This window comes from Aythya ferina (assembly GCF_964211825.1).
Source record: "Aythya ferina genome assembly, chromosome: 1".
Classification (NCBI taxonomy): Eukaryota; Metazoa; Chordata; class Aves; order Anseriformes; family Anatidae; genus Aythya; species Aythya ferina.
The window spans coordinates 143,049,874-143,068,654 of NC_140296.1; the positions used below are offsets into that span (position 1 = coordinate 143,049,874).

Consider the following 18,781-nt stretch of genomic DNA (forward strand, 5'->3'; position numbering starts at 1 on the left):
TAAAATGTTTTTATCCTCAGTCTGCTGGAGTGTCCCGAGGCACACAGACTGTGGCCGCAGACCTGCCCGCCTCTCATCCCAGTGACCAGCCCTAAACATCAGACAGATTGCTGCCTGCTGCGGGATGTAGCTGCTCTACCCTACCCTGAGTGCCCTCTTCAAAGAGGGTATTCAAGCTGATGATTTGCCAAATGAGCCAACTGGAGCATTTTTTTTTGCTTTGTTTGGGGTTTTGTTTGTTTTCTATTTTGGTTAAGTTTCCTCATGATAAAAGCGGCCTTTGATATGAGTGCTGCACTTAACGACGGCATCTTCTGTTCCTCTCTGGCTACATCCCTGTGCATCCCTGCCTCTTTCTGTTATGCTTGTGCTTCTAGTTATCTAACAACTGTTTCTCTGTTCTCTAAATTACTTTTAGCTCTGTGCCAACATCCTTCCTCTGCAGACTCCCCAAAGGTTCAATTATCTGCCTCTTGCTTCTTCCCTTTTCTTCTTCTTGTGTAATTTTCATCTTCACGCTAATTACCAGCTCCACACCAAGTACACCCAACTGTCCCTAGCTGCTGCTAACCCTGGTGACTCCAGAGCCTTCTTCCTGACTTTAGCCATGCTCTCAAGCACAAACAACAGCTTCATCTCGACATTAATTGCAATGTCTCAAAGGCAGAAGTGCTTCTAACAGGAAAAGGCAGTCTCCAAAAATACCATTGCCCATTCTTTCCCTTTCTGGCTCCTCAGGACTGGATTCTGAAAAGTGTTACTGGTGGAGCTATCCCCGTACCCATCCACTGATGCTTCCAACGCTCGTGTGACCGACCCGAGCCTGCCCTACAGGTGACCATGCAGGTGATCGCTCCCTCAGCTCAGGCTGACAGCAGCAGCATTGTCTTGCCACAACTCGGGTGGAAAATCTCATTCACGCTCCCATCTTTTCACAGCATCACTCCTCTTTCATAGGTCTCCAGCCCTAGCTGTCCAGACAAAATTACACAGAAGTGACCCGTCCTCCCTTTTCAGCTGTAAAGAGGACACGTTTTTCCATGAACTTCACCTGGTACCTCTAGGAGCGCCTCCGTACTGCAGGTCCTGCCCTGGGAATGGGCAGGAATTGCTTTCTGTGCTTCCAAACTCCCTCTCAATATCCACAGCACATTTACACTTCCAGGAAAAAAAAAAAAAAAGAAAAAAAAGTTTTTAACTAGTTCAAGATGAGATCTTTCAAAACACCTTTCAGGACATAGTTGTTTGCCACAATGAAAGATATATCTAAATCTGTGATCTTTCTTGAAATCCATATCTTTTTGAATCTGACTAAAATCTTGCCCGAACTTCCCCCTTCCTCTTAAAAGCAGCAGTTCTTGCTTTATATTTCAAGTGATGGCGCTCATCATGCCTATGTTTCAGGTAATTTTATTAGGGATAATACTGAACACAAACCTGAACAGCTTTGCCTGTGATGACACCAGCCAGACTTTTATCCACCAGAGCTCGCATTGAAGGAAAAAATGTTTAACTGGGCAGTGCAGGAGTGACTCTCTACTGAGCTAAGTGTTTGCAGTGAAAGTAAGTCAAGTTGAACCCTAAATCAATACAGGTGAATTCAGCACATCCTGGATATGTTTCACCAGGGTAGATCCAGGTTTTTTATTAATTCATAGTGAACCCATTTCAACAATGAAACCCTTAATGCCTGAGTAATTTAGCATTTTCTTGCTTTGACATTGAAATACTACCGTGTAGAAAGCCTCTCTGGACTTTCTGAATAGAAACCGGTAACGCATTTTTACTCAGTTGTAATTTGTCCACAATCCAAAAGCACTGCAATTTGTAAAGCACACAGTTTGGTCAGTATAAGTGAATACTCGATCCCATTGAGGGCTCTGTTTATAAAGTTGCGTTTGGAGCTTACTTGAAAGGCAGCCACGCTGACTCATATTCGAAGACACCCATTCTCCAAACAGTTCACTTGGTGCTGCATGGGCAATAGCACAAGTCCACCCCACCATTCTCAAACACTACGGCATGCCAGAAGTGTTTCCTTCCAGCAAGTTAAATTCCAGTTACTTCTGATGGCACATTTCAAAGAGAAAACCCTAAACAATTGATGCAACTTCAGAACTGAAACAAACTTCATTCTTTACACTGTGCCCAAATCCTATGAATACAGCAGTCCAAAGGAATCGTTACACTTTCACCTCTCACACCTTTTGAATCTGAATGTTTTGGTATGCAATTCCAGTCCACATGCTAAAAATTTACTGCTACAGCTAGACTTACAAGTTTAAGAATACCTGTTTAGGGGGGTTAAAGGGGATATGTCTTACAACTCAAAGCAATTTAGGAATCTAAAAGCAAAATGTTGCAAAAAAGTAAAGAAAACTTAAAATGTCCCTTGTATACAAACAATCTATTATAGCACTTGGAATGGGGACAAAGTGACATCTTTATTAGGCTTCTGAGCAGGCATGAATACATTCCGGTGTAACAGAATTAGATGCATTTGTGAGCTGTAATTAGAAGTCTGAAAGACATAGATTTCCATGAATATGTATAGATCTAACAAAGTACACAGGGATGTTGCCTCTAGCTAGCCTTAAAAAAATGTGGCTCATTATTTATCAAAGAATTACTTCCTGGCCTACATACACGCACAGTTCCAGTTTACATTGTCCAGAGAGTCCATCCACACTGGCAAAATGTGTGCATTTCTGAACAAACACTTATGCAAGCAATTTGAGCACAGCTCCTGCATACAAGCATCTGTTCCTATTAGTTAGAGCCATTCTAATAGCTGTCAGAACTGTTGTTACAGTTAATTTGCCTAAGCACAGTCACGGCTTCAATTAATTTTGGAATTATTGCAAGTTGTGGTATAGGAAAAACATGAGGTTTTGTGGTGTGTTTCCCCCCTTGTGTAACCTTGCTGTGTAGTTTGAGTCAACACAGTTCCTTCTTCTATTAAGCAGCTTCATGAGTGCCAGAAAACTCTTACTGATATTGCCTATGAAAAAAAATCATAGGTTCAAAGGTAAAAGGGACCATTAAATAACTTCCTGTCATTTCACGTTGTATTTTATTAAGTTCTAATGCATCAAGCCTAGTAACTTATTAAAAGAAGCTATCTTTTCCAGAGGTGCAATCATTTTTTTTAATTTTAGGATAGAGAAGGAAAATGTTCTCTCTGCTAAGTTTGTTATAATGAGGGAAAAAAAAAAAAAAAATTCTGATTTAAAATGTATGCTTTTTTTGGTTGTGTTTGTTTTTTTTTTTTTTATTGGGCTCCAGGCTTCGGCTACTGGTTTTTGCTCGGCCTCTTTTCGTTTGTGTTGTCGCAATACACGTATATTAATGATACATGTGTGTTAATCAGATCTAATGTAATACAACATGAGCTCTTGCACAATTTTTCTCCTCTGCTGAATCATCTGTAGTTCTGTGCCTTGCCCAATATTTCAACATCCTTTCTGAAACACATGCATTCCTTCCTTGCCTAAATAATGCTATACAATTAGTTTTCCCTTACTCCTCACGTTTCCCCTACACAAGGAACAATTTACCATCCTGTTGCACAACGTTTGTCCAGTTCCAACCTTTAATCCTTGCCAGTCTCTGTATTCCAAGAATCGGCCATTTTAGAGAGATGTTACCAATTCCTCGTACCTACGTATATAACATAGCATTTAGTTGTGTTGAAATGACACAAGTCACACGTTATTAACTGCAATTAGCAAAAAAGAGACTCATTCTTTAGACTGAATGACTTTTTTTTTTTTAGTTTTCTTCACAATTGTGGAAGAAAATTGACTAATATGGGGTCTTGGCACCTTTTTCAGGAAACCTTTAGGAAATGCCAATGGTGCCTTACTGACATCTTAAGAGCAGTTGTCAGTGGCAGAAAGCACTTGACTTTTTTAAGCAATTCTTGGCTGGAAGGTCCCTGTTTGTTTTGGCAACATGAAAGCAACATTTCACATGATCACGTGATGTCACAGAAAAAGCACGTACAATACCTTGCACTTTCTGCCCTTGGACATATATTCAACCTTCCAAATAAAATGGATTTACAGATCAGCACTACCGTAATTTCCTCCCCTCCTCTAATAGAAAGGGTTCATAACCTAATGACAAATGAAAAATAAAGTTCAAGATGCACTTTGATGTGGAAGCACCAGCAGAGATATTGGGAATGTCACCATTTTATTCCGTTCAATCTTGCAAGGTATAATAAACATTAGTAAAGAAGACAGGAAATTAAACATTTACATCCTTCTTCCCCCAATACTTCCTCCCAGTCTTACAAATGTGAATGTCCAAGCCTACAGCCTTTGTCCAGACACACTTTGTGGCTTTCAGGTGAGGAAAATCAAATTTCAACAGCAACTTCTAGCTTGGAAAAGTTGAAAATAAGCAGAAAAACATTTATTTCTACCAATTCAAGAGGCTTTTTTGCTAGCTACCCATCAGCTGAATTTAAGGACTAAATGATGGATTGCACAGTTTAATAATTTTCCTCAGCTGTCCACATAGTGTCAGCACCTAAGCTGTTCATCAATCCATCTCTGCACCATTTAGCATTTTCAGCTAAACTTGTCAGCGACAACACTTTCAAACAGCCTCTTGTAGTAGCAGTTGAACATCGAGGTACAGATTGTCAGCCACCCACACCGAAGTCTGTCTGTGGTGAATCTGACTTCAAGCATAGATGTGCCCAATGAGAGCCAAAGAACAGGACCATAAGAGACAGCAAGCTTTTCACAGAGAGGTTACACAATTGAAACAAGCCCTGACTTTTCAAAGGAATTTCCCCACTGCATTGTTTTAGCTGGTACTATAAAAACATTTTTTCCCCAAATCTTCACAGCACAGGAAAAGCAGTATATACACCTCTCCCAAATGCTGTGTCAGGATCTCCATAGCCACTACCACGTCCAAAAGAAACTGCCTGTTATTGCACACCAAGTAATTCTCAAATGGGAAGGAACTGCTGGTACCCTGTAAGTATAAACTTCAGAAAATTATTCTGCTTCCGTCACATTTAACAAGTTAGGGAATGTACATTAGGAAATGAAGGCACTGAAATCACTTTTCCAACACAGATATGCTTTCCAAGGTGGACAAGATTTGCTGACGCTACAGTAAAAATACAAATACCCCACATTTATAAAAGTGGACTGAAGCCTCATTGCAGCCCTTTTCACAATTTCATCTGTTTTCAAGAACAGCATTGTCCTGATGATATGAAGATAATCACTACATAGCTAGAGTTATATTTATCATGTAGCAACTAGGCACTGGCTTTTCCACCCCAGTTTCAGTTACAGTTCAGTGACAGCTGTACCACAAGCTGACCATGACCTGTTGGTGCATGGCCATGGTATAGTTTAAAGCTACAAAGGTAGATAATAGGAGATGCCTTTTATTATGAGCTTCCTCTGTGTGTTAAGATAAACTGGGAGAAAGGGGACAGGAAGATGAAATTAGATAGTGCAGTATTTCCCTCCCCTCCACACATTCAAAGCAAGAGTGGAGCAAGTTGCTTGTTCTTGCAGATGAGTTCTAAAAACAGTTACCTTTTCCCAACATATTAAAATCAGTCAGGTTTGTCCTGGCTGGGTTAGAAATGAACAAAGGGAAGACATTTTAAAATAGTTGTGATGTCAAGGGTAGAGTCAAATGTAATAGTACATACTTTCTACACAAGGTCTTTTTCGAGGAAAATTTGCAGTCACATGCTGAATTGCCTAGGCACTGTAACAGTAACCATTTAAAAGTTCCTTCTCACACAGGGTAAGGTGAACCAAGCAAACTGGATTTTGAACTAGATCCTTCAGTGATCATTAATAATACATCTGGTTTGTCATCTGCTCCAAATAAAGTTTAAGACCAGTATACATTGCCCCCTACACCACAGATACGAAGGCAGGAAGTCATAAACATATTCCTGATATAAGTCATCTGGTACTTTCTGTACCAGTCTTATCAGGTGCCATCTCAACTGAACGAGCAACCTCATTTGGCTTATTAGAAATGGCTCACAGACCACTGATGGATGTTATGACACTAACTGCAGATTTCCTCGAGCCTTCTGTCACTGGATGCCATTAAAGAGGCAACGTCCCCTTCCTCAAACTATGATGCCAGCTAAAACCTCAGCTTCAGCAGACCCTCAGTTCATTCTCTAAGCCATAGATTTTTGCTTTTAAGTTTTTTAGTTCTCCTTGAATTTTACGGGTTAGCCTGTTTCCTTGACGGACCTCACGGAGAACTTCAAGATCCTGGTCTGGCCCAAGAGTCAGAGTCACCTAAAAAGGAAGAGAGAAACAGATTAATACAAACAACATTGTACAGAACACATTTTAGAGAGTACAGTGAGTCTATCTGAAAGAGAACTCTAAAGGAGATGCTTTGCAGCTAGCAAAGAGGATGCTTAAGCTATCATCACTGGGCTAATGCATATCACCAACAGAAAAGTATTCCAGAACCAAAAAAAACCCACAACAGGTAAAGCTTTCATACATTAGGGTGTTACAGTATTGGTGAAAAATAAATCTGAACAGAATATTATCAAGTTTACCCATAACCTTTTGGGTTATTTTTACTTCCTATATTATCTGGAGAGCCACAAAGAGGCAAGTTAAAATACTTATCAACTTTTATATGGCTCTAAGTTTCTCTTTTGATAGGAAGACAGTTTATCATCTTTTGCTGTTAGAACTAGAAGTGGTCTAACTTCTGTGGCCAACCCACTGCCTTCTGAACCACATACAATTCAAGTACAATTCCTAATCTCAGGCCAGGTCATATAGTTGATACCGAGCTGAACAGAAGCTGCCAGGTAATCATAGTTCCTGATGGCAAACTAGGAAGGGCTGCCATTTCCTGTCACCCTGGAACTGGATAGTCTGCTAGCCCGGTCACATTCAACATCACAGCAGCACAGACGTGGAAGCTGCTCTCAAAGCTCTTTTCTCTTGACCCCTCAGGGTGTCTCATTGTCATTGTGTAGTTCTTGGTCAGAGAGTTTAATATACCATTCAGGAAATGTAGTCATCTATAGTTATTTTCACTTAAGAAGTAAGGATTTAAGTATCACAGGGGAGACTTCTAATAAGCATTTTATTCTTCTGCCCTCTTGTGGCTGGAAGTGTAAAGAAATTAGGAATACGATTAAGAACATACCCAGAGTAACAAAATATACAGCTCTGAGTAAAGATAATCATAGGCAATTTTTACCCCATCCACATATGGTTGAAGTTTAGTCCTTAAAAAACAAAGTTAAACCCAGAGCCAAACAAAAAAAAATCCAAGCCTTTAGTGAAGACAAATGTATTAATCTAAATGAACCAAGCTGTGTGCCAAAAACACAGAAAACAAGCAAGTCTGTGGTGCTGCCAAATAGACGACTGAAAGAGTCAGTTGGACAAAAGCAATGCCTAGTGATCCTCTCAAGCATATATTAGATAAATATCACATTGTAAACTCCAGAAAACATCAAGGCTGTGGCTTAAGGCCCGTCTAAGCTGTTCTGATATTCATCTGCACATCTAGAAGGTGCATCTTATCTCAAAGTTACACAGCTTCAGCTTCAACTTCAAGCCATTGTTTCTGCTGTGATTTTTGCAGTTACAAATGAGACATTTAAAAAGGAATAACAGAATATTCACAATACTTAAGTCAGTATTCTACCTCTTACTGGAACAAAACCCAAAGCAATGGCCCCCAGGAAAAAAAAAATCAACATATTCTTTGTAGAATATTCTTCTACAACAGGCTACTGTCCTGCCTTGGAATTTTGAGACAGCTCAGACAGCTGGAGGTATCAGGTAACTTTCAGAGCTGTAGTAAAAAGATATCGCTAATGTAGAAACAGGACAGTCCCTGGACAAACTTGATGCTTGACTGATTAACAATGACAAACCATTTTTGCTGAATAAAATACATAAGAGGGCAAACTTTATCAAGCATTAATATCTAAACGGCCATTTAGGAAAGTAATTCTTTTCCTTAACTCTAGGGAATTTAAATACTGAGACTACACCTCTATTGGGTAAGGCCATAATGATCTGCTTCAGCAATGAGTTGTTACCTTAAACAGCTGCTTCTCTACGTCTTTCAGCTTCTGTCGAAGCTGTTTAATGTCATTATTAAAGCCTTCCACTTCCAAGTTACGCCGTTTTTCCAAAGCCTCATATCGCTGAGTCATCAGCTTCAGGCGCTTCCCCATCTTTTCTGAGCGTTCCTATGGAGATGAAAACTCAGTGGGGTAGTAGAATAGAGGCTGAAAGATCATCACATAGCTGGCTGATGATTACAGACTAATTACCTTAAAGAGTTCTCTGCCAACATCTCCCTCCTCACGAATCCTAGCCAGCTCACTTTCCAGGGTGATACACTGCTCTCTGTACATGTTTGAGAGCCGCTGCTCCTGCATCAGTTGCTCTTGCATTGACTAAGATGCAGAAGGAACAGAAAGAATTAACTGTAAAGCCAGTGCTCATGACATTTCCCCTGCTCTGGAAAATCAAGTGTGACAGATGGACAGTAAGATTGGCAAATAATAATAACTGGAGCCAAAGTTAATGGAATAACTAGGTAAGGACCCCTCCCACAATATTCTAGAGCCCCTTCCATCACCAACACATCTTAATTAGGTGATCAGTTCTTCATGACAGTTCAAAGAACTCTCTCCACTTCCCCTTAAAAATAATAACCAACAATAGTGCTGTAGTTCCTGTTTTCTCAGCTGCTTGCCCAGTACTGCACTTCAGAACAATCTGCATTCAGTGGCAGATGAAAACAATTCCCTATTGTCTGTTTACTTGCTAAGTCCTTATTGCTTATTTACCTGCTTCAGATCTTCTCGCTGGAAGCAGATTAGAAGTAGAAGAAATCCTGACTGCTGCAGAAGTGCTACGGGACACCAACTGAAAGGATTTTATTCTCCCCTAACAACAGGGAGGAACAGACACCACATTCTAAGTCCATTAACTGGAAGCATTTATACTTAAACAAGAGCACGTGCAACAAGCAGGTTAAGAACTGTTGGCACATGTACCATGTGATTTGCACTGGGCATAAGAGAAACCAATAGTGAAACACTACCATAAATATTAGCTATACCTTTCACCTGAAATTTAAAAACACTGCAGCAGGAGAGCTGAGTTGTTGTTTTTTAAAAAACCACATTAGTGCCAGCAACAATGCAGCTTACAGCAAACGTGTATAGCTTGGCAACAACTAGCTACTGCCTATCTTGTCAAGATCCAGATGCTTGCAGTTTTCCAAAGACTGTTAGAAAGACCTCTCCCTGTGACAAAAATTTACCTTTATTTCTCTACTGTGGAGTTTCCAAGCTTCATGACCTGTTTGAGGCATCTTCTTGGTATCTCTCTGCTTCTTCTCTTTTTCTGACTCCCTGCTGATAAGTTGATCTGGATCTTTGTCAAGTTTCCTCAACAGACTGTCTTTCTCTGCCATCCATGCTTTCTCATTGGCTCGGGCATCAAACTTGAGCTGGAGAAAGTCACGGGTACTCTCATATAAGAGATTCTGAGTCTTATGGAGTCTGTAAAAAGGGATCCCAGTGGAGTTAATTCACTTTTTTCCTAGTTCCTGTCCTAATTTCCTCAGTCTTCATTGCAAGTTGGAAGAAACATAAAACTTAGGTAGAGGTATTTTCCTAATACATTTAGTTCCTCTAATGGAAGAAGTGATGTTCTTTCTATGTGAAACCGTATTTTTGATATGTTGACTACCCTACCTCCTTCCACATACTGCCAAGCAGATGGCTGCATAATTTGCTTTTCTGCCTGCTGCAGCAAGCAACATACTGAAAGCCAACATATTTTTGTTGCTCCCCCTCTTCTCATCTCATGACTACATTACATCATGGTTATTCTCTCACACTCACTTATCTGTTAAAGTTTTAATCTTGTCCTGGTCCCTCTGATGCTGGACCTGGGCTTCCTCCATATGAATCCGCCTGTCCTCTAGTAATGCCTCAAGCTGTTCCTTGGATAATCGCGTCTGTTCTTCTAGCTGAGCTTGCAGGGCCTCCACCTGAATAGGCATGCAGAGACATTACTGAGGAAGCTCTCACAGCAGGCCTGCTCCTGTCCTTGCAAGTCCCTTTTAAATTACAGAATTCAAGTCAAAGACTCTACCCAACAATAATTTCTAGAGTTTGGAATTCTCATTTTTTGTTTTCATTTTAACATTGATTTTCTCAAATAACTAAAACATTTTAAGAAAAATATTCATGCCATAAGCAAGACAGGTATACTATACAGCAGGAAAAAAAATAGAAACAACAGACAACAGAAGCAACAGATAGAAAATAATGGCAAGATTTAAACTGCACACAGGATGTAACAAATCCTGTGGAATATGCAAGCAGACTTTTCTCCCTCTGCTATCAACTTCCAGTGGAATGGTGATAATTAAACCCAAATTCCAGGAAGGCAGCAATTCCTTTCATCTTGAAGAAAAGAAATTGCTCAGCTAGAATGAAGCATTAAATGCACATGAGATGAGTGAAGGAGAGAGATGCAAAGAGTCTTGCCCTGGGTCAGGGAGACAAATTGGAACAAGTATTTGAAAAATGTAAGTATGTCCTATTATAAGGTACTATTTGAAACAAAACAAAACAAAACAAACAACTTGACATGAATTTAGATTGCTTATTTTATGACAATTTTATATGATATTTTTACTCCAGAGTAAATGTTATTATGACAGGCAACTGCCCACTAGGTCAGTGACTACTGTTCTTGAATGAAAATCTTGATCTGCTGTACAAGTTTGCTATTTGCTTTTCTTGACTCATCCTTCCTCATGCTTTACATCTATTTTCTGCTATCTTCTCCAGTTCATGATTCTGTACATTCCATCCTTCACTCTGTCATGCTACCTATACTGTCTTTCACTGAAGTCTAGCACAGGGGACTTTTTTTGCATTTTATTGTGGAAGACTAATTCCATCTGAGACCCGTTCCTTTTGTCATACTTCCATGAACCACCCAAACCTGCAGATTTTCCAAGGATTTAATGTAAACTGATAGCTGATCAAGGAAATTATGAGAGTTAACATCACTTAAAAATTCTGTATTTAAAAGCACCATATTCAAGTTGGCTTTCCTGGAACATATGCTTATGTAAATTTTCCAGAATCAGACCCAAGCTCTTAAATCTAAACCATTCATCACAAAGAAACAGCTAAGTAAACTGACAGAAAGTGGGAATCGTTAGTAAGATGTGGGACTAATAAATTGGTAGAATCTGTATCTTATGTAGGCAGACAGCACATTTGTCTACCAATTTCCTGGATAGCCAGAAAATATGTCCTTCGGTTAGTGAAAGATTTTACCTGAAGTAGGAGTGTTTGGTTGTCCCTCTGATACCTCTCAGGACTTTCTGGTTTCTCTCCTTTTGCTGCTCGTTTTGAAGAGCTCCTCTTGGTGCCTATTTGCAGAAATCAATGAGAAGTGGAAAAGTGTACTCCAGTCTAAGTGCAGTACCTTTCCAAACACGGCGTGCTGTATGCACTGGATGGCCTACAAGAACAGGAAAAAAATTGCAACTGCGACAGTCACAAAGACTTCCAGAGGGCTACCTGGATGAAAAAAGCTTCAGAGCTTATGGCTCATAAACTTTTATCCCACACTATCACACCTCAATATTTAGGCAACCTACCTACTGATTTTCTTGGCATATTCAGAAAGTGAACTTCACAGATTTTCTTAAGTAAAGGATGAATAGGCAAACACAGCTGCACAAGCATCAAACCTTGAGTGAGTTTTGAGCTCAAAAGAGCAAATCCCTAAGTAGACATACAGACCCAAACTACTGTCTGCACTAAAGACAGGCAGAACAGCACATCTTGGAATGGCTTTGGCTAAGAGTGCCCATCCAGTTCGTACCTGCATGGGTCTAGAACAGCCATTCCACAGTCACACCAGCTGCTTCTTTAGCTGAGCAGATCAAGGACATGAGACTCAGCTCAGGTTGTTTTAAAAGATTTTGAAGGGAAGCCTAGAGTACTGAATGCATAAGGATGCATTACTGAATCCATGGATACATTTAGGGAACTTAATGGAAGCATACCAAAGTACTCAAAGCACATAATTGTTTTGATAGACTGGACAAACACACAAGTATCAAGAGCTGAGCTGCTGTTAGACCCTTGTGGTACAGTACCTGTTCTAGAAGCATCATATCCTTCATGTGGATCTCTGGATTTATCTGGCCTTTGCAGAACAGTAACCTATAGAAACAAGATCAAATATCTCAACATCTGACTTCTCTAAAGTTGCAATAATCAAGAACAAATCTTAAAGATGAAAACGGATAAAGATATCCAAGAGAACAGCAGTACCGTACTTCTGTCACAAGAAAAAGAAGATATTCACGATTTGAACGGACATGTTGAAAAAAGTTGCCTTTGTAATGGCTAACTTGCCATTTCTGCTTTTTTTTTTCCCCAAAAAAACAACTGGAAAGTAATCCTGCCCTTGATGGCTTCATTAGGATGAAAACCAGCACCCTCAACAGGAAATAGAGCATTTGGGGGCAGACAAAAAGAGAGAAGGTGAAAATGAAAATTATGTTATTTCCTTCTTTCATATTCCTTCTCTTAGCAGCCCAAAGAAACATGAAGCTTGATTTATCAGCACATTCACTCAAGCTACTAAACAAGCCTGGGATAAATACTAATACAGCTAATGAAACAAACCAACTGTTGAACTGAAATCCACTTAAAAACAGGAGGCCATGAAGGAACAGGTTATAACCCCAATGCTTATCTCACGGCAGATACTGTATAGCATGCCTAATTTTAGTGCTACTCTGTATTACAGAATTTTAAAGCTTCTGCAAGATTTTTGCACTGCTTGAGCAGTGCAGAACAACAAGAGGATGCAGAGTCCAGCCTCTCTCCCACACCTTACTCCATGAGAAAGCCTTACATTCCATCATACTCTCCGTATATTTGAATCCTGCAACTTTCTTGACAAGTAGGTTCAGATACACTGTTCTTCATATGAACTGCCATTTAATTGGTTTGATACTATTTCTTTATTTCTGAAATATGCAACACAGTATTGACTAGAGGGGATGGCTCTTCTGCAGTCTCCTGCACAGGAATTTGCAACAGCCATCTCAGCACTGCTTTACTCTTTACTGAGATCCTAATGCTACCTTACAGTGGTAGTCTGAGATAGCTGATCTTAAAACAGCAATACCAGGTGATTTTCTGCACTTCCTTTTTTTTCTTTTGTCTTTGTAGTCCTCTCTCCAGCTTCTCAATAACCATTAGCCACCTGGCTTCAGACTCCTGACATTTAGGAGGCTGATCTGTGGGTGTTCAGAAGGGGGCTGATGCTAACAAGACCTACCTTCAGTATGCCTGTTCCCATTTAATATCTCAGCAGCTATACTACATCCTGGTGTTGTTATAGAGCTACAGATCTCTCCCACTTCGGGCTTATTTAGCAACTTTTGACATGTGGGACAGATCTGGTCTCTGGTCAGTCTCTCATGTACAGATCTTCATGTTGCAATTAAAAGCACAGATCTGTAGAAAAAATGAACTTGCCTTATGTGGTGGCTCCTTGTGAAAATACGTTACTTCTCCTTTGTCTGTTCCCACTAAAGCCAGGAGGTGCTGAATTTTTTTCCTATCCTCCAGTTCCCTAGAATTCAAAGAAAGGTATAAGTGCTTTACTATTTTTAAACACATCAAGACGTTGTGACACGGTCTTTCTAGTTTACTCACTAATGTTGTCTCCAAGTTTTCCAAACTGTTCAGCTCTTGAGAACACTTCTTCAAAAAGGAACTCCCAAAGAAATTACCGACGTGGCATATTTACAAAGGAAAATACCAATTCTGTTGGCATTGGGAAGCATTCTTCCTTCCAAACATAACAATACTAGGTCGATAACACATGGTAGCAAAGAATTTGCATTCCAGAGTTATGAACTACCTAAAAACCTTGCAGATACTTCATTCAATAGATTGTAAGCACGTCGTTTTTTAAAACAAACTAGATTAAGTGCTGTATCACACTTCTGTCACACTCCTGAGAAGTGCCACAACACATCAACACATTTTTTGACTTAAGATCTTAAAACTTTAACAGAAAACTTGGTATCACCCACACAAGTTCTTAAGAAGCTTGGAAACTCCTTTACCACTGGCAGCCAGTCCCATAGAGCAGCGTGTACTTCAGTTCAACAGCTACATGGCAATAGAATGGAGTGGCTGCCACCATGATCCCAGCAAGTCAGGAAAATTATTTGTTTTCATCTGTTTTTTCTACTTGAGTTTAAGTGGAAGACTGAGGGAAGACATTGTGCCAGGCAGGTGCAAGGTCTACTTAAATCAAAACCTCCACTGGCCAGCTTGATTCAAACATGTTCATACGTTCAACTTCTACTCTTTTTTTTTTTTTTCCTGCTACTGGAATAGGATGTATAAGTGGAAACATATTTAGTAGCCCGATAGATTGTATTCCACCTTCAAGACTGGTATGATTTCATAGAAGCCCTCCTTGGGAAGTGTGGCCTGACTGCTTCTCTGAAAACTCTGTATCTGGGTGAGAACTAGAACGTAATGCACACTCGCGCTACCACCAGTGACCCAGTCCACAATCCAGACACACCTGATTTTCAGCCGGTCGTTCTCTGAGTAAAGGCGGAGGACATGTTCCCTCTCCTGGAAGAGGTAGACTTGCATGTCACTCAAAGCCTTTTGCAACTCCGCAATTTCCTCTTCTCGCTGACGGACTTCCCACTGCAGTTTGTGCTAGGTAAAGAGAATGAGGTACTTGAAATGATGCAGAGCACTGGGCAGCCCTCAGAAAGTACAAACTGCTTGCGCCAGCCCCTGAGCCTGTAACTGGAATGTACCAACCGTCAGAGTAACTTATTGATCTCTTAAAAATTTGACCAGATGAGGGCAGTATTGGAAAAATTTTAAGTGGGTTTCAATAGGGAGCTCGCAGTCCCTGTTGTCATCATGGTCAGTATCCAACACCAGTAAAAAGGCTCGTGCTGAGGGCCTCCAATTTCCAATGGTTACACTTCTGCGCTGGCAGCCAGAGTGGCGCAGGTAAGAGGAGTCTGACTTCAACAAGAAACTAACAAAACCTGTAAAATAGTACCTATTCTTAAAAGCAGCTACTGAAGAAAAAACACTGATCTGTATGGCTTAGCAGTAGGAAATTTGTCTAGTTACTATGTTTCATCAATGTTTGTCTACCTGGAGTGGAAAACTGACAAGCCCTACAGAAGACTGTTCCCATAGGACAGAAGGCACTATTTTGGAACTTCAGACCTCTTTTTCCTATCTTGAATTAAAGAAGTTTGGATGTCTGAAGGCTTTAAGGCTGCTTCAAGCATGGCCAGTAGCTGAGGAAGGACCTCAGTGGCCATTCTGCTCCCAAAGGGATAATAATAATAATTATAATAATTATTATAATAATATAATAATAATTCTGTCATTCAGAATTACAAAGATGCCAGCTAGAGAGATGTATGCTGTTGAGGCGTATTAGAACACAAATTAAAGATAGCCTCTAAGATTTTTTTTCCTCTTTAAATACAGAGATATTTAAGTTTTAGAATTTCTTTTAAGTTTCTACTTATTCGCTGTGTAGTACTCCTGCTACATATAGCCTATGGCCAAGCTTATGAATTCCACTGCAATAAATACTAATTGTATCTGTATATCAAAGCTCATTAAATTTGCACAAAAGCACGCTCGTTCCTCACATTAAGAGGCAAGGAAATTAAACTGGATGCCATCTGAACTGAATATCTAAACTCAGGCTTCAATTTAAAAGTAAAAAGAACAGGAACAACCAGTATGGAAAAAAAAAAAAAAAAGCAAACTATAATAAATTAAGAATAGAAGAATATCGTACAAGTGTGTTTCCCTTTGCTTTGACAGAGGGCAGACAGCTAGATTTCGAAATCAAAGCCTGAGATCCACTTATTTCTTCCTAGCTCAGTACTCCCCTATTATTGGTAACCCTTCAGACCAGGTGTGCTGAGCTCTGAAATGAAGAAAAGCATTAAGTCTTCACAAGTCAAGGAGTTTTGTGTAACAATACACAGCCTATCAAAAAAAACAAAGATCTTTTCCTAACCTGCTCATCGTACGTTTCTTTGTATCTCTCCAGCCTTTTTACCAAATCCTCATGCTCCTCGTCGAAGTCAGCAATCTTCTTGCGGTAGTATTCCAGCAGCTCCCGGGAAGGGCGGAGGAAGGCCAGGCGCTCGTTGATGGATGGGAGAGGAGTAGAGTCCTCCTGGTTCTGAGGCTGAGAACTAGCGTGTCTGGATGAGACATGGGGCGTTGCCAGCCTGGACAGAAACATTTTCTAATGACATGTGAGCCTCAGATAATAAAATAAAACATTAAAAAATATATATATAAATTAAACCATGAGATTTTTGCTTTTAACACAGACTCGATTTTAAACATTGGCTTGTCTGTGCTCCAGGTATTCATGGGAAATCACAGCATTTAGGGGAACCAAAACGTTCAACAAAAAGAACTGCTGGCAGGCTTACTATATTGCGGAGATGGGGCACCTTATGGAAAAGGGAGGAAGACAAAAATGTTAGGGGAGGAAAGTCTGATGGGTTATTTGGGGAGGGTAAACTTGAAAGGAAGAAGAGGCAAGAAAAAGAGGAGAGAGAGGAGAGAGCAAAGATCACAAAGTCTTTTGCTTTGGCATTAGAAGCAGCAGGCACTATAGGATAAAGACAATCTGTAATAGTTTCTCTGATAACCAGAGAGAAAAACACTTTCTAAAGACTTCTGATTACAGAGAACAATTTCAGGTTAGTCGATGCACAAGCCCTCATAACTTAAGATGCAGGTTTAGGAGTCTACATGCTTTCCTTTTTGGTGTTATCCACAGAGTTTGTCAACCCTAGACAGTGAAATGGAAACTCCCAAATTACTGATTTTTATGCTGAGGTAGTAGGAAGAGACTGTGTTGCTATTACATAAATCACGTTAAGAATATGTATGTGCATTTTAAGCAACAGTGACTGCATTCAGACATTTAACATGCTCAAATAAGCACCACATTTGCCTATCTAGAGCTGCACACAATTCAAAATTCTCTTGAGAAGTGTTGTGTTTTTTTTCATTATGTTGAACTGATGCACCATTGTTTTACGATACCATCAGTAACAGAATTAAAGCTAAACAGCCTCTTTAGAAAAGATCTATTTAATAGTGTAAGAGCTCTCTCCAGAACCTGGTTCTGGAGCCTGAGCTTTGATCAGAGGCCTCTGGCGGGTGACACAGAAGCTGTGGTGACCCTTAGCAAATACCCATCAGGGCTTACAGCAGAACCCAAAAATGCAACATCCACAGAAACCTTACATGTACCAAGCTCCTTAATTCCTGTCATTGTAAGGAAGGGATAATTAAAAGCTTCCAGATTATTTCCTGTACGAACTTCCCCAAAAAAGCTGTGTGGAAAAAAAAGAAGCTGGACAACAGACACGCTTGAAAAAAAAAACAGCAACAAGGGAAAACAGGTGAATACTTTATTACTGGAGCAAAGGACAGCAGAAGTAGGCAGAAGAAGGGAATAGGAAAGCAGAGCAGCGCGGGAGCGGGCACAGCAGCGCCTCGCCTGAGGCAAAGCCCGGTACGGGACACGGAAGGGAAAGGCGGGCGGCAGGGCCCGGGGTAGCGGCCCCTCTACCTTGCGGAGCGCGGCGAGGTGCCGGCACAGCGATCCGCGGCGCTCATGGCGGCCACGCTGAGGGGACCGGCCGGGAGCCGCCACCGCCTCCCTCACGCCGCCCCAACGGTCGCCTAACGGCCGCCAACCGCCCTCCGCCGCTTGAACGGCCGGCCGCCCGCCGCCTCCTCCAATCACGGGCAGCCTTCCACGCAGCGCCGGTCGGCTCCACCAATCAGCGCTGGCGACACGGACGGCCCGCGCAGGAGCCTCTGGGAGTTGTAGTGCGGAGGGGCGACGGGGGCAATCCGCGTCGTGGCGGGTGCCGGGCACGAAGGAGTTGCGGGGCTCGGTGGTTCAGGCGGCCTCTCAGTTCGTACCTGTGTTTTTTAGACCATTGAGGTGCTTTTTAGCCCCATCCTTCCCCTGTGTGTCTCGCCATAGCCAGCAGCACTTCTTACAGTTTATGCAACGCAGCATTTCCTATCCCAGGTACCGTGTCTGCTAGGAAAAACCATGCACATTAACAAGATTTTTTTTTTTTTTTTCCTAGGCTTACAAAGCTATGAAGTTCTATTTCAAATTTCCCCAGTTATTTCCAGGAAGCTACATTTTGCAGGTGAGAAGAATTTCCTCACGTTTCAGTGAACGCGCAATACACGCAGGTGATGGTTGATAATTTTCAGGGGGAAGTCCGGAACACGGTCCGTTATTAGCCTTGGTTAGCCGAGCTGCTTTCTCCACTTCACATAAAGCAGTTGGAAATACAATATAAGAGGTTTAAGTCTCCTCTCAGCAGGGGAGTGCTAAATAGTTCCAGATGACCAAGAAGAACAAAGATTGACTTGAGGTCCACAAGTCACAGCAGGCTCCAACGTTTCAGAGGCTAACAGTACCCAAACTGGAGAAAGTAACCGAGAAAACATAATATTTGATCTCATAAAAGGAAATTTGCAGAACTGATTAAAAAAAAAAAAAAAAAAAAAGTTCCCCTAAGTGCCCCTTACATGTAATAATTTAGGGCTTTTAATCTTTTTACTCTCAGGAAAACCTGCACTCTTCCCTCCAGTGCCTTC

General features: G+C 40.9%; 1 protein-coding gene across 3 annotated transcripts; it reads right to left on the reverse strand.

The window, feature by feature from the left end:
- Window positions 1–1,496: 1,496 nt before the first annotated feature.
- Window positions 1,497–17,817, reverse strand: CCDC77 (coiled-coil domain containing 77). Of its 3 annotated transcripts, none has more exons than XM_084507306.1 (11): window positions 17,727–17,817; window positions 16,146–16,362; window positions 14,658–14,800; window positions 13,592–13,688; window positions 12,196–12,262; window positions 11,366–11,460; window positions 9,911–10,059; window positions 9,325–9,565; window positions 8,324–8,449; window positions 8,087–8,239; window positions 1,497–6,302 (listed from the first exon to the last, which is right to left on the reverse strand). In XM_084507306.1, exons 1-11 carry the CDS (start codon window positions 17,771–17,773, stop codon window positions 6,156–6,158), a joined length of 1,482 nt encoding a protein of 493 aa, XP_084363432.1. In that variant the 5' UTR covers window positions 17,774–17,817; the 3' UTR covers window positions 1,497–6,155. The 3 variants fall into 3 exon arrangements, with proteins under 3 accessions (XP_084363432.1, XP_084363433.1, XP_084363434.1); XM_084507308.1 differs by lacking the exon at window positions 1,497–6,302 and adding an exon at window positions 8,846–8,945 and having other exon boundaries at window positions 8,102–8,239; XM_084507307.1 differs by lacking the exons at window positions 9,911–10,059; window positions 13,592–13,688.
- Between the last annotated feature and the right edge of the window lie 964 nt (window positions 17,818–18,781).